This window comes from Melampsora larici-populina (assembly GCF_000204055.1).
Source record: "Melampsora larici-populina 98AG31 unplaced genomic scaffold MELLAscaffold_76, whole genome shotgun sequence".
Classification (NCBI taxonomy): Eukaryota; Fungi; Basidiomycota; class Pucciniomycetes; order Pucciniales; family Melampsoraceae; genus Melampsora; species Melampsora laricis-populina.
In genome coordinates, this window is record NW_006768840.1 from 184,467 (window position 1) to 205,149 (window position 20,683).

General features: G+C 39.3%; 4 protein-coding genes across 4 annotated transcripts; 1 reads left to right on the forward strand and 3 right to left on the reverse strand.

Moving 5' to 3' along the window:
• Positions 1 to 6,232: 6,232 nt before the first annotated feature.
• On the reverse strand, positions 6,233 to 7,008 carry MELLADRAFT_124224 (uncharacterized protein; the record flags this gene model as incomplete). Its single annotated transcript, XM_007417665.1, has 5 exons — positions 6,233 to 6,281; positions 6,365 to 6,407; positions 6,473 to 6,556; positions 6,632 to 6,811; positions 6,885 to 7,008. The coding sequence occupies 5 exons, from the start codon at positions 7,006 to 7,008 to the stop codon at positions 6,233 to 6,235; spliced, it is 480 nt and encodes a 159-aa protein (XP_007417727.1).
• A 1,695-nt stretch (positions 7,009 to 8,703) lies between these two features.
• MELLADRAFT_68888 (uncharacterized protein) lies at positions 8,704 to 13,182 on the reverse strand (the record flags this gene model as incomplete). The annotated part of the gene is made up of 6 exons (XM_007417621.1): positions 8,704 to 9,968; positions 10,064 to 10,196; positions 10,260 to 11,588; positions 11,699 to 12,553; positions 12,675 to 12,872; positions 12,943 to 13,182. 6 exons carry the CDS (start codon positions 13,180 to 13,182, stop codon positions 8,704 to 8,706), a joined length of 4,020 nt encoding a protein of 1,339 aa, XP_007417683.1.
• Positions 13,183 to 15,084: 1,902 nt separating this feature from the next.
• On the forward strand, positions 15,085 to 16,674 carry MELLADRAFT_94954 (uncharacterized protein; the record flags this gene model as incomplete). The annotated part of the gene is made up of 6 exons (XM_007417638.1): positions 15,085 to 15,351; positions 15,423 to 15,583; positions 15,660 to 15,908; positions 16,000 to 16,125; positions 16,203 to 16,376; positions 16,446 to 16,674. The coding sequence occupies 6 exons, from the start codon at positions 15,085 to 15,087 to the stop codon at positions 16,672 to 16,674; spliced, it is 1,206 nt and encodes a 401-aa protein (XP_007417700.1).
• A 623-nt stretch (positions 16,675 to 17,297) lies between these two features.
• On the reverse strand, positions 17,298 to 19,874 carry MELLADRAFT_45837 (uncharacterized protein; the record flags this gene model as incomplete). Its single annotated transcript, XM_007417615.1, has 4 exons — positions 17,298 to 17,776; positions 17,855 to 18,255; positions 18,337 to 19,078; positions 19,147 to 19,874. 4 exons carry the CDS (start codon positions 19,358 to 19,360, stop codon positions 17,574 to 17,576), a joined length of 1,560 nt encoding a protein of 519 aa, XP_007417677.1.
• Between the last annotated feature and the right edge of the window lie 809 nt (positions 19,875 to 20,683).

Genomic DNA, 20,683 nt, shown 5'->3' on the forward strand with positions numbered 1-20,683 from the left:
AACGAATATCGAAAAGATTATCAAAGGTTTTTAGGATTAAAGAAACGATATAGAGAAGCGGCATTGGTTTTACAAGAAGGCATAGAATTAGATCCGACAGATTCGAAACTTTGGTTTGAGTTAGGAAGAATGATGAAGGGTTGGGCATTGGAAACGAATGAAGAAGAAGATGAAGAGAACTTGGAGAGTAAGAAGGAAAGATTGGGTAGAGCTTTTGAAGCGTTTGAAAGATCGTTTGAATTGGATGGTCAAGAAGAAACTAAAGTAGAATTGAATGAGATTAAACGAATCGAATTGGAAATCAAAGAAAAAGAAGATTTGAAAACCATCAAGGAAGGTTTGGGGAAGGGAAATGAAATGAAAATTAATCCTGAGATGATGATTATACCTGATTTTGAAAGTTTGATGAGACAAAAACATGATCGGGAAAAAGAAGAAAAGAAGAAAGTCAAGGAAATCGTGAGTGATTGTAAATCAAATGAAGAGATTGGTCGACTTGATAAGAATGATGATCAAAAGAAAGAACTCGTGGATCAAGGGTCTTTGAGATCCGATGAAGAAAAGTTAAAGAAACCTGAACAAATTGTTGTTGATATAGAAGAAGAAAGAACCGAAACACCAAAGCAAGAAGATAATACCAAGCCTAAGACTTTGAATGTGATGGATCAAAAGCAAGAAGAAGTTAAAACAGAAAATGTCAAGCCAGCCGAAATTGTGGAACAGGAAGTTGAAAAGAAGAAGAAATGGGATCGACCCAATCAACTTGAAAGTATAGAAAGAAGTGTATGGAATGCACCTGAACCATCTCAACTTTCTCCACCTGCATTTAATTTGATTCAAAGTAGAATGAGTCGATCGACTGTGAATGGATTAAACCGATATCTAAGTCCAAAAGAAGATGAAAAAGTGATCAATCCAACGATTCTGAATCATTTAGATCAAACCAGAAGTCCCACACCTAAAGCAAGACCTACGACCCGAAACAGTAATCGACAACCACCTTCACCTAGTGCATTACCTACACCTAATACCCATCCTCGAAACAGTGTAGGAACAATCACACCTAAAAGTCATCAAATCATCTCACCTCGTAGTAGTAGAGCTGTGAGTATCAGGAGTGAGAGTAGTGCAACTGGTAGTCTTGAGATTGAAAAGAAATCATCACAACTTTCGGCTAGAAACTCTTCCAATGGGTCTCATCAATCTAATCATCTTCAAGTTAAAGATCATCGATCATCCGAATCGAATCCTAGTTTAAGGTTTCATTCTAATTCTTCTGGTCATCCTACTTCTAGTCAATTTAGATCACCACCACCGTTACCATTACCGCCAACTACTAGTTCATTACATCAGTCTTCGGATGTGGTGATGAATCATCAATTGATGGATAGAAACTTGCTTAGTCCTTTAAGATCGGCTTCTAGGTTCGATCATCATCCGATTCCTCAAACCCATCCTTGTTCTTCTGATCGGGTGACTCCTTCGAATTCTCGTCGTGCTGATCGATCGTCTTGTTGTTTACCATCGATTTCGAAACCTTCATTCGTGAGTGATTCTTAAGAAATTGTATGGAAACTAGGATAGGTTTGATTGATTTGGTTTGGATTCTGTTTGGGTTTGGTTAGCAACACCATCGTGCTACTTCTTTGGTTGATCAACCCAAGATTTCTCCAAGACCTTCATCAGTTGTAAGAGTTTTTCAAATCTTGGAATTAAAGAATCTTTTTACTTGAACTTGTTTTTATTTATGTTTTGGTTTGTGTAAAATAGGATCGATCATTTATTGAATCGTTACCAGCACCTAAGATTCCTACAAGACCGGTTTCTCAAACTGATCGGTTTGGAGTAGGTTCATACTTACAAACTGGTGCAAGACTTCAAACACCTAATCGACCCAGTTCATCTAGAACAAGAGAAAGTCTTGTAAGTGATTCGTTGTTGTTGAGAACCAGGTAAATGAATTTGAATGGTTTTTTTTTTCTTTTTTTTTTCGGGATAGGTTGGTAGTACTAGTAGTAGTGGTAGAAGAAGAAATGGATTGAATGATAGTTTTAGAGAACCGGGTTTGGAAGATTGGTTAGGTGGATCTACTGCTTTTGAAGAAGAAATTGAAGAAGAAGAAAGTTTTGCATTGATAAATGCACATTTACAATGTAAGTTTTTTTTCGAAAAGCTTATGAACCTAATCCCCCCAAAAAAAAACATTAAATCTTTTTTTTTGGTTTGGTTTTGGGTTTTTTTTTGGGTGGGGGATATGTAGCTATACAAGAAATCGATAGATTAAGAAGAGAAGAGATTATTACTTTAAGAAGAAGGTTTGAAGATAACGAAATGAATGCGGAAAGGAAACGATCAGAAGTGATTGATAACTTAAGGAAGATTTGTTCTAGAACTTGTACTCCTAGACCTAAGAGTGGAATTGGTAGTAGAAGATCGTTGAGTGTTGTACCTGGAGTAGAAAAATCGGCTGATTGCGCTTTGAATGGGTATGTTCCCTTTGTTTTTCTTTGAGGTTCAGGTTTGGAGTGTTGGAGTGTTGATGAGGGGTTTGGGTAGGATCGCTTCGATTTTACAACTTTTACAGCAGCAGCAAACACAACCACCACAGCAGGTTTCTCATTCATAACATTCACATGTGTTATGATTGTCTACTTAAGGTCTTGAATTAAACTTGGTTGGTTTTGATTTAATGATGAAGTGTTGGTTTTTTTGAACCAAAGGTGGGGGTTTTCTAACTTGAAAATCTTGGAAACATGATTTTTTTCTTTTTTTTTTCTTTTTTTTTTCTTCTTTTTATTTGATAACTAATACAAAGCAGGAAAATATGATATTTTTTTTTTCCTTTTGAAAAGTTCAAAAGTTAAAAATTTTACAAGATAGAAAATCAAAAATGTATCTTGAATAAATAGAAAACAAAATATCACTTAAACTTATGAAAAATCATGATGGATTTTATTTTCCCTTGGAATCCTTTTTTCTTTATTTTTTTCTTTAGCTTTTTTGATGTAACAGTATAAGTAGTATAAAATGAAAGTTGATTCAAAAAAATAAAAATAATAAAATGTTTATATAGATAGAAATTAAGTTTGGTATGGTTTTTTTGGGGGAGGAGTCTTTTGTGGGGTTTACAGTTGTTGGATAGATGAATTGATTAGGAGGAATCATGGTTGTTTTGAGAATGGGAGTTGGACTCACTTGCTCAGAGACTCATGATGGCTTCTTTTAAGAAAATTGGATTAAATGGTTTATTGATTTAGTAAAGATTGGAATCATCACATTTCATCTTACAATTTCAGTGGAGTGTTTTTTGATTGTGGTTTCTTTTTCCTCTTGGTATGGGTCTTTTGACATCACAATTTGGGTTTGAAAATTTTAATGTTCCAAGCTGTTCATGTGTGTGACAATGACAATGATAATGACACTGGAGTTCTGAACTATTTGCCAAAACACCAATTTTTTTGATTGATCCAAGTAAGACAAATGAGATAAGATAGAGGTCAGGTTTTCTCAACTCTGTTATATATACTCAAACATAAGTCCAACTTACAGATGTATGATTTCTCAACAACCATATGAGGGCCCAAAAACATGTACATTCTTGAAGGTTGGTGATAAATTGATGAGAAAATAGAAAACATTGTACTGACTGAAATGTTTTGGGTTGAGATAATTGTAGCTCACACATTTCTCTGTATAGATGCATCAACACTGTTGGAGTAAGGTGTATATCCAGCCCAATCAACAAAATTATTCTCTGATATTGTTTAATTCATGAGTGGATCAGATCTGATTCTTTGCATGGTTTAGGAAACCAAAAGGTTTTGTGTGACTTACTGTCATAAAGACACATGTTTTTTGTGCAACCATGTTGTGAATCCCCCTCAGTATCTTAAACCACCCTTATCCACTTAAAGCCATTACACCTTCTTCTTGCAATATCCCCTTATAATATGACAACATGGTTTGTCTGCAACACAAATTGCCAAGGCAAATTACTTGTTGAGATACAAGCCTATCCAAACGTCATATTCACCGTGTCCGGGTAGTGTTTGCTCGTTGACAAGCGCGCACGACTTCCCTTTCTGCCTCAAAGGGAGTTGGTGTGCGCTTGTCGACTAGCAAAGCCTACACAGACACGGTGATTGTCAAGCTATATATTATTGTACATTCACACATTGGGCTTATCAGACAGTGTAACACCATAGTTGAAGTTCATCACAGTGCAGACCTCAGGGGTTGCACCCAAGGTGGTCCTAGCCTAATCCATGTGTGGCTATCAATAAAACCTTGACAGTCAATTATGGCAAAGGGTCAGAACCATTCTGAAACTGTACCCCCTGTGTCTGTGCATGCCTACCCAATTCTCTTTTTTCAATGCTGAGATAAGTTGTGAAATACCATTTGGGGGGACCTGTTGTATAATAACAGGTTATTATTAGTGATGTGGATTTAGAAGAAACCAATAGAGAGTTATGTATCTTGACTGAGAATATTCAGAGACTTTTTATTGTTGGGTTTGACTTGGAGGAGAACTGGATACATCATGGTTAACAGTCTTTCTCCTTTTTTTCAAAAAAAACTTGTCATTTTATTGAGTGGCTGTGTGGGAAGGAAAAATAAATGACCATGGACTGAGGCTGGTTATTATTTGGAGTATACTGTGTCACACACTAAGCAAGAGCTTGGATACAGCTGAGGATGAGATGGTGTGGAGCTGGATGAGAGGAGGACAACACTGATGGAACAGACTACCATTGGGGAGCTTTCTGGAGTTGAATACATTCTACTTTGGTAATTTTGTGCCATCATATGGATCCTGAAATCCATCTGTTGGGCAAGTTATAAGCTTGTCAAAGCCCCTCACAAGTGTGTTGCCCTTGAAAAGGGGCTTAGAGAATCTGCTATGGTCCTTGTATTTTGAGGAGTCAAAATCATACCATGGGTTGCATTGTTTGACTTAATTCTTGGAGCTCCCCCATCAAAAAACTTGAGTCTGACGTAAGCCCTTCTTTGAGGGCAACACACTTGTGAGGGGCTTTGTATAGCTTAGGGAACTTAGTTGAACAAAGAACTTCCTTCTCATCTTGTTTAATTCAGATACTTGGGATCTTTAGTGCTCTGTGTTGAGGAGGCACGAGGAATCACATCCGTCCATGAGCCAGGAGCTTGGGAGAAGGGCCTTTCTAGGCCAACAGACACGGTAGCAGCCCTGCGCCAAGGCACTCAGTGCTACCTCGTGGCTCAGACATCGAAACGGTAAGAAGGTACCAATGGTAGGGTTGCGCACAGCCTAGGATGAGCTAATCCTGTAGGATGCAACGAATGAGACAGAGGATCATATAATGATCCCTGTCAGTTTGTTCCCGTTCGAGAGGAACAACTTTCTCATTCCTCTCTCCTACAAGGATCTTGTCATCCTCGCTGTTTGTCCGTGTCTCTCCGTTTCTCCCCAGCTCCCTTCCACCAGAGCTCTTTCAGACCCCTCTCTTCGTTGCACTCACCCGCCCACCCTTTGGGTTTGATAGAGCTCTCTCTCCCTCACTCTCTGTCCTGCCTCCGCCAGTCAGACATCTGACTGGTTGGGCTCTTTGCAGGAGGTCATCTTACGCTTTGACGTCGTCAAGCTGGACGAGACCTTCTCGAAGATTGCTCGAGGCGCTAGGGTACGCACCCGCAGCCAGCAGGCCTCACCTTAAGGAATTCCTTAAGGCAAGTCCTGCACCGGCACTATCATCCTGGTATGATAGAGAGCAATTTTATATACACATATAAAATACTTAGTGAATGACCACGTATTCACTAAGTGTCTTTCTCCCGCAGAAAGCCCCGTGGACGAATGGATTGGTTGTTCATCTGCTTTCCCTTGTTCTGATTCTATCAAGTTACAGTCAATTTACAAAAATTTGACCAATTTTGCCAGCCAAACTCCAACAAATTGGCGGGGAATTTGTGACAAGCCTTTCTGAAATGACTCTAATAACATACAAACTATGATTCTTTTTTACTGCCAGCTGTGACAAAGAGGGCATAGACCTCCTTGATCAATCTATGTACACTACATATGTATTCTGTTTTACAACATTCCAATGACATTTTTATGTTTCATTGCAACATCCTATATTCTGGCTCTAGCAACTTGAATTATCACATTACCTATCTACATTTTTTTTGCTTTTCCAGCTGTATCAAAGAGGGTACAGATCTACTTGATCACTTTATTTATATACATATCTCATGATATCAAATAATCCCTATATTCTGGAAATTGATAATCCACCTCACTTCCAATTGATAAGAAAATCAGAGATGAGAGATGAGTTTTTATCTTATCTTGTGCAATATTCATTCGATGATCCTGACTCACTATTCAATGGAATGATCTGCTATAAGTTTGCACTCATATGCAACTATTCAAATGTAAAATTCAAACAGTCAGTTTTAGAAAACATTATAAAAAATTTAAGATTATCACCATTCAAATTCCAGTTGTTATATTCACATCGGAAAGCCGTGCTAACGATATTACCAGTAGCCAGCACGGCAAGCATTCCACAGTCTAGAAAATCATTACGAAGATGATTTGTCAGTTTTGAATACCTTGTTGTAATGTGGTAACTACAACACAACGCACTGATGTAACGCTCGTCGTCATGTTTTTTCGCTGTATCACAGTCTTGATGGGTTTGGGTTGCTTGAGTATCAACTCCAGTTAATGCTGGAGCAGTAACGTAAGGTACACAATTGTCCAGAGGAATTTTAGGAAATTGTGGTGGTGCACAGAGGTATGCCATGCGGCCTGAATTCTGACAGACTAGGAAAAGTTGGTGTTAGATTCAAGTGTGTCTATTTGAAAAGGTGATCAAAATGAAAGTTTGAGTACTGACTGTATTTGCCATCTATTCTACTTGGCCCAAAAAACAGTCCACATTCTTGTGTACTATCCCCAAACACTAAGCCTATATATGGGAGAAGATTTACTAAGATGAATAGAAGCTGACTGAGATGCATCTTCAATAGTGAGGTTTAATCTTTGATGATTGGGTAAGTCGATGTCGTCGGTGTTTTCAGAAAGAGTTTTTCAAAAAGAATCTAAGCACAGTATTCACACCAGAGTTCAAAGACCACAGCGGTTTGAATTGACTCAGAGTCGGAAGTTTGAGATATTTCCAAATTCAAAGTGGTAAAAAGATATGGAACAAAAGAAATATCAAGCACATGCACAGCAAGTGAAATTTTCCCAAGTGATATATCAGAGAGACACCATCACACACACTTGATCGGCGTACGGGTGAACAACGTCGGATTGTAAAGGTGCATTCAAGGAGTCACCTGGAGATGGTAATCAAGCCAACGTTGACCTCGAGCGCGTGCAGAGGCAGGAAGTCAATCGCAACCCTATAAGATCGAGATGTAACAAAAATCTATCTAACATGTCTGCATGAAGGGTGTCGGCACAAAGTATTTTGGTCACGATCCTTTCATTTGAAACCCCTAGTCTGTGCCTCACTCTCGGTTGGTAACTCTTCGGTGGAGAGGGTTGAGTGATACCGCAATATTGCGGTTTTGTCACTTCCACTCTGATGGTCTTCACCTTTCACCGTGTCTGTGTGGCAGTCTCTCGACGACAAGCGCACACGGACTCCCTTTGAGGCACAAAGGCGACTCGTGTGCGCTTGCCGACGAGCAAACATTAGACGAACACGGTGTTTGCTTGTTGAACTCATTGCAAATTATGTTGGATAGAAAGGTCATATCAATCATCTATCAAACCCATCCAATCTCAAACCCTAAGAATTGCTTTTGACTGTCTTCTTCTTGCTCCTCCGAGTCTAAAGATGTACATAACAATGTAAAGGAAGTGGTGAAGAACTCTTGAAGCCTAACGTGAAGAAACTTCACATCTATCTAAACAAAGGATATTCAACTTAATGTGGTGTTCATAAAATTATATGTCCAATCCTTTCATTACAATTCTTTCTTACTTGAATGATAAGTGATATCTAACTAGATATAAATGCTCCGCCCTTGGCTTAGTTGGTTAACAATGAGGAAGGAATTGATGAATCTAAAGAGGTTGTGTTGTATTACTATTGTTACAACTTTGTGATTCCGATTTCCTTCAATCCCAATTTCTCAATGATGTACTGACTTGCAAATAAACTCCAGAGTACCAATGACCAAATCACAACTCCAAAATGTTATCCCACTCAAAAATGAGAATAAGTGACCTCATAAACTCAAAGCATACTACTCACAAAAACTCAACTTAGATGGCTTTCTTTTGTTTATAATGAAACGTATCCATTTATTTTCCAAAAAACTAAAAACCCAAAACAGATCTCAAAAGAAACCATCCACAAAACCAATCAAGAAGAGAACAATTTCAAGAATACATCTTTTTCATCATCTTCAATACTATAATAATCTTTCACTACTTCTTCCACAACCAAAAAAAAACTTGACTTTCCTAAATTTTCAAAAACTAAAAACTAAAACCGATCAAAGAAAATAAAAACACATAGATTGGTATATGTAGTATTATATATAAGGTACAGTTTTTTTTTGTTTCCTTTTTTTCCAAAAAAAATAACAAAGATCGATCGAAATAAGAACCAAAAAAAAGTGGATAATAATACAAAAGAATTGATCGATTTCCAAATCATCTTCATCCATAATCCCTCAAAAAACTATAAAAGTAATCTCTTACTTTGAACTCTGAGTACGTCTTCGATTATTTTGACTATTATTATGATTATTAATCAATCCATTTCCATTTCCAATTTCAAAAATATTATTATTATTATTATGTTCAGTATCAAGTATCTTTTTTTCATGATGATCTTCAGTTTCACCAGTTCGAGTACGAGTCCTAGATCTAGTCTTCCGTGGTGAAGTCATTCCTCCTGCTTTACTTATTCTTTCATTTTTCGGATTATTATCAACTTCGTTTTTAGATGATCCAGATGAATCAGTTCGATTTGAATTACTTCTTTTATTTGTCACAGGAACAGGTTCAGGAGTGGTTGAAGTTCCGTTTTTTGCGTTAGTGGATCGTGATCGAAGTGTTCGTGTATTAGAATTCGAACTTAGTGGTGGTGATGCAACTTTTCGTCTTGATGGTTTTTTACTTGTTTGACGTTGATCTTCGTCTGCAGACACGTTTTCTAGCTTCGAAGATGTATTTGAGGATACCATATCTTCCTGACAATCCACTTTAAGATCCTCTTCAGCTACTACCACATCTGTTGTCAAAGGAAGTGGATCAGAAGGTTCTGCTTCTGCTTCCGGCGATGTCGGAAAAGCATCTTCGTTGATCACAATGATAACTGAGTCTTCTGAGCAGGCATCATCTGATTGATACTCTTCACCATCACCATCACCTTGAGGGTCCACAAGACTAGCTACAGGAGGATTCACAGGATCCCTCCAAGAAGTGAAGATATTCTTCCAAGACATATCCAGATGAGGTAAACTCAAACGTTGAATAGGAGCAAGAATCATTTCTCGTACACCAACTAATTGAGGTGCAAATGAACTTAATTCAGGAAACTTGAGACGCGGTGTTGTAGTAGTTTTGAGATAAGCTGAAGAAGGAGCAGAATGGGGTCTTTCGGTGATGCCTGAATGTTGTTTTAGATAAGGATGTGTATTGATTGTATTTAGTGATAACCATTTCATCTCGTTCGCTAGATCTGCTGGGTCTGCAGTCTTCTCAGTAGTGTTGTTCCGATTCGCGAATCGTGACACGTCAGCTGGTAAAGAATTCGCTCGCTGTCTGGTGCTATTATTGCCACCAATGCCGAGATTCACGAATTGTTGCTTGATTTGTGAAATGATCGAGTCATTTTGATCTGGTTGATTTGGCATAGTGGCAATAGCCGAATCATCAACAGAAGTATGACCTCCGCTTGAATTGATTGTCGAGTATTCTCGGCCTTGAAATGCAGCAATAGAATCTGAAGATTGATCTGTGATGAAAAGCCGAATGAAAATTTTAGTAAAGGAAATCACAAAGCTTATGGGCCATGATTTTTACCCATTTGAGATATTGAACACAACTCACCGCCGCGTGCACGTCGTGAAGCGTGATCACGGTTGGAAACAGGTACAGATAACCTACTCGAAGCTCGCCTAGGACGATTTGAGTTAGAACTGTTACCGGGATCACTCGCTTTGCGACGTCGGTTACCCCTTGGCTTTAAAAATTATATGAATTTCACATCAAAAGATCAATAAACAATGACAGATGATACACTCACTTTTGGTGCAGAGTCTTGATTTGAATCTTCAGGTTTGGCTTCGATTTTGGATTTTTTACTGCGAGGTTCTTTGGGTAATTCTTCAGGTAACTTATCAAATTCAAGACAAAAGACATCTCTATCAAACCTGACTTTTCGTTTACCCGATTCGTCCAATTCATACTCTCCTTCTCCATCCTCTTCAATAGGCTTGATAGGGTGTTGTCTTGTAGGACTACGCGAGAACGGCACTCCCAATGGAGTTAACGATCCACCTCGTTTGATCAAGAATGATCTTGGAGTTCTGATCAAGCGATGTGGGCTTGTTGTTTCGTTTTGCACGTTGACGATCTTAGTAAGCTTCGTTGGACTGGGTGTAAAGGATGAACAAGAAGGACCAGGCGTTGAAGATCGTAAACTTCTTCGACGTTCTGCTCGCTGCTGTTCCTCATCTTCATCTGTGTAAGAAGGACTTAGGCTATTCAATTGCGTATTGTATTTGAGTGCTGTCCGAATTTGTGTGGCGCTGGGAGTAAATTGAAGGTGGGCAGCTCCAGGCTGAGTAGAAAAGCTTTGTAGCTCCTCAGGTGTATAAGATTGTCGTCTAAAACTGCTTTTTAGAGGAAATTCGACGCTGATTGGGCTAGGTGAGCTGGATTGGCCAGATCCTTCTCTACTTTCGTATTCAGCCAAAAGTTTCGCATTGGGGGAGACAGACCGACGAGACTGAGTTGGAGAAAATCGGGTAGGCGATAAAAGAGAATTTGGGGATCTAGATACGCCAAGTGCGTGAAACGACTGAGCCTTGCCATTGGTGGAGGGAAACACGCGGCTTGCTTGGGTTGTCAAGTCATCAGAGTCTGAGGATGAGGCTAGAGCAGTAGTCTGTAGAAAAAATGCGTGACATGAGAGACCATCACATAGTATTACACGGTTCATTTGAAAGCTCACTTGGAGTAAAGCTAGAGACCGGGGATCTGGCAGCGGATTTGCTGGAGATTCGACGGTCTCAGTAAATCCAAGGTCTCGGTCGACCTCAGGGGTAGAGTTAGGTCCTTGTTCCGCGGCATCCTCATCTGTGCTTCCAACATCTTCCTCTTCAGCTTGCTCATCGTCTTCTTCATCACTGCTACTAAAACCGCTGCATCCACCAATAGGATCTGGGTGTTCAGGAGTCTGAGCAAGATGGACTTCAACGGCTCGCTTGATAAGAATTTTTTGTAGCAAGCTTTTTCGGCGGGGACGCAGATCAGGAGGGGTGATAGGGCTGGTGGGTTGGGAAGGATCAAATACAGTCGACCCTATCGCGGGAGGCGATTGCGGCGAGGTAGATGTCGAAGCTTCGGGAGACTGAAAATATCAAGAATCAAAGTTGTGTCAAGGTACCCAACTAGGAGATCTGCAAATTGGGGGTGATAGACAACGTAAGGTACTCGGACAAATAAGCAAATCGGACTGACAGGAAGAAAGCGCGAAGGTCTACGTCCTGGAGAAGGGGGAGAACGATAAAGCTGTTGAGATATGTTTTCGTTCTCATCGTCTCCGTGGTCATCTTCACCGCTAGACTCATCATCAAGTAGGGGTCCATTGACACGCACACGCTTTTGATTGACAGCCTCAGGGGAACGTCGGTAAGACCGTCTTCTGAAGGAGACATGAGTCATATCCGGATCACTTGAAGAGGGTGAGATAGGGGTAGGCTGCTCCTTTTCCAAGATAGGAGAGATTGATTCTACAGCCTTTGGTTGTGGATTGGTGTGATTTTCGAAATTTAGAGATTGAGGTTGAGAGGCAAGTAATGGCCAACTGAGTCTCGCGTTAGATTTTTGCGGGGTGATGACTAATCTCAGCTGTTTGTTACGATCCACGCATTGTTTTGATGGAATGAGATCAGTGTGTGGTGCCTTGAGGATAGCCTGAGATGAACGAGGAGGGGTCTGTTCTCGCCTAGGTGAAGAGCGGGTGGGGAGACGGGTTTGAGAAGTCATTTGAGGTTCGTCGGATTCGGAATCAGATGATAAAGATGAACTTCCAGATCTAGGACAGTCTAGACGAAGTTCGTCTGATGGATGAGGTAGGGATGATGTCGTGTCGGTTGGGTTTAATATACCTATATGGTCTTGATTGTTTTCGCAAACTAAACTCAGGTCTGAAATTGTAGCAGATGGTGAGAGGGGACTGTTAATATAAACTGAATCCGAATTTTGATCGAGACTACTATCATTATCCGAGGGCGGATCTGATTTCAATGTTTGTTTGCACAATTCCCGACAACCGATCACTAGTTTCCGGGTCTCCGCGTCAGTCACTGAGTCCTGGAAGGGAAGTACAGTTAGTGATAGGCTGACTGCGTCATCTGATGATAAAGCGTCCTAAGGTTTTCACGGGGACTAAAAGTCTGATTTTGGAGTGATTGGTCAAGGGCAAAAGGCATACAAGGTCAAATAGATTCCAATCAATGGCGTGTAAATCCCAACGTTGTTCAAATTTGAATGGCCACTGCGCCACGTAAAAGATATCACCGTCTTTAAGTTCGATCCAGGGGTGTTCTTCCAGGGAAGGTAGAGGATTAGGTGGAAAAATGTAGCGATCTTGAAGTTTGACACCCTGTGGCCCATGAACTTGAATTGAACCCTGAGTAAGATTAGAATAGCAAGTCAAGTTACATTCAAGTCATTTACACAAAACTCATCGAGCCACGCACTACATAATTGTTGGCGATGGCTAGTCTAAGATGAAGCGGAGCGCAATCTGGATGATCGAAACGAATTGAAGTACGCGAACCAGATCCGATAGCAGTACGAGTTCGACTCAGGACTGGAAATCTCACCCGAATCGAAGTGAGATCGGATGAGTAAAGAACCAAATGACAGAGAGCTGGACCGCATAGTTGCCAAGGATGAGGAGGTTGAATAGGTTGAAGGGTGGTTGAAGTCGAAGTCATGTTGAAGTTGACAATCGAGAAAGTCAAAGCAATCAAAGTTAAACTGACAAGGTCATGAACTCAAACTCTGAAAATCATGAAACCATCTCAAACCAAATTAAAACCACTTAAGATCTAAACTTAAACTACTTAACACCACTTCTCAGCATTTCTTCACCATCTCAAACTGATCAGAAACAAGTGCCATCATTTCATTTCTGCTTTGACACTTCTTCAAACATCAACACAAACTTCAGAGTCCATGTATCTCAACACCTCAGTTTCATTCAACCAATACTAGATTGAATCTGCTTGTGATTCAGATAACGCATCAACCATTGAAACTCGCCTGAATGACTCTTCAGCTTTCAGTTTGGATCTAATATTTCAAGCAGAAATGCTAGAATTGAAATTCCTCAGCTCATCCAAAGAGTATGCAAGATTCATTTGTTAAAAATTGATTCAAAAGTCATGCCTGGTTCTGACATTGAGAGGAATTGAAACAGAAATGGATCATCTTTACAACGTAGAGACTCAAATATGTCAGGTTTACAACAAAGAGATTCAAGCTAAGAGACAAGAATGATCACTTATCGGGAATTCATTTACCTCATAGCTTATGGGGGATCAGGCTCCGCGGTAGCTTTCTTTGGGAATAGTCTACAACAGTCAACCAGAGCACCATCACTTTTCATGTTGAACAAAATTCTATGGCTGCCCAATCCTTCAGGGTGAGCAATGGTGATTGATTCTACGTAGGAGATACTTTGACTATCTCTACCCATGCCACGGCAGGGGAAGTTCTTACACCCTTCAAGAATTTTATACTCTGAGAGGTACTTATATTTTCAACTACTTTTCCATGAATCCTTTCTCGAGTTAAGCAATTATCTTGCCGAAACAAGAACAAGAATCAGAAAAAATCTCAGCCTCATAGGTATTTTGCATAGATCTTCTCAAAAACTATATATGCAAACTCATATCGTATCCTACTTTTAAACATACTTGTAAAAAACAGTTCTAGCAAAGAATGAAATTCTGACTGTTGTCAAGAAGGTGCTGAGGCCAATAGGATTATGTACCTTCCACGCAACAATCGCAATAAGTTGAAGAATCCACAAATCAAAGCTCTAGTTTGGAAAACAAACGTTGTTGGATCCTGTAGCTGATTAGGCCTCAGGCTACGCGGTAGTCATTTTGTGGATTGAATTTGTCTGCAATGTCAACACGCAACTCAGAGGACTAGCGCTTTTCGTGTTGAACAAAGTTCAATGGCTATTTACTCCGGCAAAACCAGACTTCAGTGACAAATATGGTGATTGAGTCTACACTGGAAAGACCTAGACTGATTCTATTGTACTACAGCAGGGTAGATCTTTACACCCCTTCAAACTTCTGTTCCTCTGATTGACGCAATCTTTATCCTAACACTGGAGTTGAGGTTAATCCGGTTTGATTTTTTCGAGCTAGACATATCCAAAAAGTCTTGCAATCAAAGTGGACATTGAGTCTGACAATGATAAAAGTTCAGAGTGGTTAAACTACTGTAGACTAGTATGTAATGATGATTGCCAAGTTGATGAACTGAAGCTGGTCAAGCGATGATGTCAAAAAAAACCAAATGAATGATGAAAACAGTCCAGCCTGAAAAAAAAGCTTCTGATCAACTTCCTGAAGTCTTTCATCCAGGCGAAAGTTGAAAAACAGCTGAGACAAACCTATGTAGTGTAGCCGTCTTGGCCTTAACAAAAAGAACTGAAAATCGAATACAGCTTTTCCGAGTTCGAACCAAAAAAAAAATATAAAACATATCGCTCACCAAAGTATTTACACCCTTTTACATACTTCCTACACTTTTCGACCTTCAAGCCACTCTCATCCAAAAACATTCATCACAATACCAACATCATTTTATCTCACAAAATGACAGCAACCAACGAATCAAAGTTAAATTGGTCTTTATTTGCTGGAGCAGAATCGATCGGTCCTACCACTTCATCAGAAGAAGAAACTTCATCTTTATCAGATTCGTCATCAACCAATGAATCTAAACCAATTAACTCGAGGAAAGGTGATCCTTGGAAACCTAAGATGGTCGGATTACCTCAAGATCCGAATGATTGGCTTTGGTTGATGTCTGAAGAACCTCATCGATCTAGACGTAGAGCTATCCTTAAAGATCATCCAGAAGTAAGTCTTCTTTTCAACAAACTCACCAATACAACATCAATTGATTTTCGTGTTTTGGACTCTTTGTTTAGGTTACCAAATTAATGGGTTATACTACTACCACAAGATGGATCGTACTCTTAGTTGTTAGCCTACAACTTTCAATCTCAATCTACTTTGCACATCTCTCAAACAACGGTCAACAATCTGCCTGGAACTGGCGTTTTTTCTTAACAGCTTATGCAATTGGAGGGTAAGCCTCTCAATTCACTTCCAACTCTTCTTTTCCCAAACCTGATTTTCTTTTTTTTTTGGTTTTTTGTAAATAGAACAGCCAACCAGAATTTGTTTTTAGCTATTCATGAAATCACTCATAACTTGGCTTTCAAATCGATTCTTAATAATAAATTATTGGCTTTGTTTGCTAATATACCTATTACGATTCCTTACTCGATGATCTTTAAAAAATATCATATTGAACATCATCGTTATTTGGGTGAAGATGGGGTCGATACTGATTTACCTACTAAATTCGAATTATTATGTTTAAACAATGTGTTTGGAAAAGCTTTTTTCGCGTTAGTGTTTTCCTTCTTTTCTTTTCCTTTCTTTCTTTATTGAAAAACAAAATCTGATTAGGTGGTCTTTTTTTGGTTTGCTTTTTTATAGTACTTTTCAAATTTTGTTTTATGCTCTTAGACCTGGTTTTGTTAAATCTCAAAAACCAACTCGATGGGTTTTTGCAAACTTTGCACTTCAATTAAGTTTTGATTACTTTCTTTATCGTACATTCGGGTAAGCCACAATTTCCCCTCATTACACCCTTTCAGAATCACCAAAACTAATTCGAATTCGTCTTTTTCGTTGTAAAGCTTAACTGCTGTTATGTATCTATTGTTATCATCATTCTTTGCCGGTTCATTACACCCTTGTGCTGCTCATTTCATTGCAGAACATTATCTTTGGAGTGTAGGAGGAGAACAAGAAACATGGAGTTACTACGGTCCTTTGAACATGTTAACCTACAACGTAGGGTACCACAACGAGTTCGTCTCTTTCCCCCTTGCCCTCTTCTACACTCTCTTCCTTAAACTAACCTTTATTTTTTGCGTTAGACATCATGATTTCCCTTCGATTCCATGGACAAGATTACCTAAACTAAAAGCAATCGCTCATGATTATTATGATCCATTACCTTCTCATTCTTCATGGCCATTAGTGACGTTTAATTTTATTTTTAAAACAGATGTTGGTTTGTTTTCTAGAGTTAAACGTGAAGCAGGTGCTCAACATTTAAAATTGGTACCTGAAAATGATGATCCAAAGAAAATTAAAGAATTATAAAATCCTTTTTGGTTTTGAAAGACTCTTTTCTTCCTTTGGTTAAGATTCTTGTTATTCTTTTTTCATAGTTCTTTTCTATTTGATTTGTTGCTCCATCTTGTCATTGAGATTTATTTCAATCAATCTTAAACCCTTGCTCTATATTTCTCTTGTAGGGATTACTTTGTTTCCTTTTGACAAAAGTTGTTTATATCATAGAAATCCTATTTGCAGCAATCAAAAAAATGACCATGTACCCCAACCAAATGAGTCAACATATTCACTGATTTTACCCATGGTGTCGGCAAATTGAAACCACTCACTTTGCCCGTCAGTTCGAAAAGCCACATCACTCAGAATTAACGGTGGCCAGAGGATCTGCCACTAAATACCCGCTCTCATGCGAACAGCTTTTGTTACTCTTGTCAATCTCAATCTCCTTTACAAGGACCTACAAAGTTTTGCAAAGTAATCATGGCGTCTTGTTTCATTTCGCAAGGGCCTTGTGAGACAGAATCATGCAAAGCAGAGTAAACCATGGAGGGAGCAAGCCACAAAGCTTAAACAAGTAACCTTGACTGAAGTCCGAGAGCTTAATTCAAGGGACATGCGAGCTACTTGTATCTCACTATCTTCAAAACAATACCAAAAGCAAACGTAAAACAAGGTTAAATTGAAATAAATCATTTTCTTTTTTCGTCTCAAAACAATTCAATCAAAAAACCAAAATGTGAATAAAAAAATGTAAAGTAGAGAGAAAACGTAGTCAATTTATATATCAAACTTATAAAACAATCTAACATTTTTCTTGAAAAGACAACCAAAAAAAAATCACTATCTGAGCAACGAGTTTTTTTTTCTGATTTTATGGAACCAAACAAACAAACAAAAACAAAGACCAAAAGAAAAGTCATGATGATCTAGGCAACAATCTCAGGTGCTAGTCCTGCAGGTGGACTAACAGGAGTCGAAGTGGTTTCAAGTTTCTTTGGTCCACAGATTGGAATTTGTTGATCCTCACTAAAGACTCCTACTTTCTTTTTAAGATGTTCAACTTCATAACCACCTTCGATCACTCCTACTCGTAACATGGCCAATAAATTATGGGCCGCATTCGAATGATCTATTACAAAGCAAAACAAGACAGTCAAGATCCATCGCAAAATCACAGTAAGAAATCTACAAAAAGCTGGACTCGTACCATAGAGACCACCATGGAAGGCCGTGGTGGCATCTTTGCCCAATCTAGTCTTGATCAAAGCTCGTCCACCAGGATGTTCATCCATAAACTCAGTGACATCATGAATAAAACCTCCAACTACAATCAGACTACGATCTTCCTTCTTGTTAGCCTCCTCGACATATTGTTCCCAAGTGAGGATCGGTAAATCGTTGGAATTCGTGGGCCATGTCACATCACGGAAGTCTTTTCGAAGTTCCTTGAGCTTCATGTTGTATTGACCTTTTCGAATCTCATTATCGGGAAACGTCTTGAGTTCAGAGGCGAAACCGAGGTAGTAAGCCAAGGCGATAAACCATTTGGTGGGATCGTATTGGTACCATTTGATGGCGTTTCTAAAGTCTTGAGGAAACTCGTGATGACTAAATGCGAAGAAAAACAAAAGATTAGTCAGGAAATGATTTCCAAATATCAAGTGTCGAAAAGTGATCGAGATGACTGACAAGTTATGGTACCCTTCACCGATAGTGACAAAGGCAGTGATGATATGATCACGTGGGGAGTGCTTATCATCAAAGGGAGATTCACCAAGCCAATGTGCGAGGGAATTCACACAAAAGGTTGAATGATGTACAAACAACAACCTAGCAGCACCAGCATAGAAGAAACCTCCTCTCCAATCACCCCATCCTAAACCGGCAATGAGAGTTGGAAAGGCAAATCCCATTCCAAAGATCAAAGGTAGATACCAACGATGTTGCCATCTGACGACTTCATTCCTACTCAAATCTGATACATCTGCCACACCAGGCTTTCGACGAGGCTTGACAACCATCCAACCCACATGAGACCAGAGGAGTCCTTTATGAGCCGAATAAGGATCGAGATCGGTATCCGTGTAACGATGATGAGCTCGATGACCTCTAGCCCACCATCGAATCGAACCTTCAAAGGCGCCAGAACCACCAAGAGCTAGGAAATATTGAAGTGGTAAAGATGCGTTATAGGCACGATGAGCCCAGAGTCGATGATAACCGGCAGTGATACCGAGACCGGTGTAGTAATAGTAAATGATCGACCAAATCAGAGTAGGACGACTAAGAGGGGTGGTGATGGCACCATAGATAGCCAAGACAGGAACTAGGGTGAGAGCGATAGTAGAGATGTAATTGATCTCTCGAAAAAAGTTGCGCCAAGTGATGGGCGGTAATGGCTTCTCTCGTCTCAATGTCTTTTGAACATAACCTGATGAAATGAAAAGATGTGAGATTAAAGAATGATCGAATGAGTAAGTAGAAAGAAGCATTACTGACTATCATCATCCACTGCAGTCTCTTCATCGTCTTCCCAAGTGTTCTTGGATTCCTTGATTCCTACCAAACCTTCATCCGAGTCACTTAGATCGCTCTCAGGATCATAATCCGGTAGATTGTTTCGAGCACGCTGACGAAGACGTTGAGCGGCAACAGCAGGAGCAGATTTAACTGAACTGCTTAGTGAAAGTCGAGCGTCTAAGATGGCAGGCATGATGATGAGAGGTAAGTAATCGAAGAAGGAAAAATGAAATCAACAAAAGAAAGAAAACGATAAAAGTTTAATGGTTTTTTGAAGTGGTGGACGAAGAAAGGGGAAGAATGGATGGATGGACGGATTAAATCTATAGATATATATATTCTAGTAAGTGGTCAAGTTGAGTTTGGGTGAATTGATTGATAGAGAATCGGAAATACAAGAAGTTTTTAAGTTTTAACCAAGATGGTAAACAGGAAATAAGGATCAAAGATAACAAAACACCAAGTCTAAAAGAAAGGAGAGTTGATCAACTGATCAAATCTTCAAATCAAAGTTGATGAATCTGATCCAAAAAACTGTAAATCATTTATAAGTTCCAATACTTTCTCAAATGAATTCCTTGATTCTAATCGTTTGCTGTTCGGTTGGTTTTGTAAGTTGACTACAGAATCAGTACTTTGACCTTGGTAAGAGTCAAGACTGATGAGAATCTAGTAAGAGTAAGATTCACTTGAAGATTAGAAAACCAAATTGATGATGATTTGATCGAGAATCGAGATGATGATGATGGATTGATCGATTGAAGACCAAATGGGTTTTTAAGTTTGAATTTTTAGTGATTTGCGATCAAGTTTAAAGTTTAAAAGGAGCAAAACTGATTTCAACCAAACTCGATTCACAGATTTCATTCAAACAGCCAATCAAAACTATCAAATTCAAGAATTTAAGTCAGAAACTCAATCAACAAAATCACCTTAGCGTACTTTACTACATACACTCTACGTCATCAAATCAAATTAATCCGTTGGGGTAAAATCAATCAAACAACCATCATCGCCATCGCCATCATCATCGAGAAAAGTTGACATAAGCAACTATCTGCAGCTCAGACTTCGGATCAAGTAGATCCGATTCACATCAAACCATTAATCTGCAGGCGAGCGGTCGGGTTTACTTTGTCCGCGCATGAGAATCATCATCACATTCAATAGATCAGAATTGCTGGATAATAGGTGGTGTCAAACTAGGAAAAGTTGAAGTTTTCAAAATAAAAATTTTGAACCGTGTAATTAAATACATGTGATACAGTTTCAACTGTGTATTTACAGTTTCAACTTTGTATGTATTTGGAGGGTGGCCTCCCTCGGGCTTCACCATTTGTGAAGAAACAAAAAAGGGCTGATGCCCCCATCCTTAATAAATCAACATCTACACAGAACACTGGGGCAGGGTAAAGCGCGTTGGGACAGGTCTCTTGAGGCCGTGTTTGTAAGTACTTCCATAGATGGCCATCTCTTCCAAGTCTCAACGCTAAAGAGCTCTAATGAACTATTACGT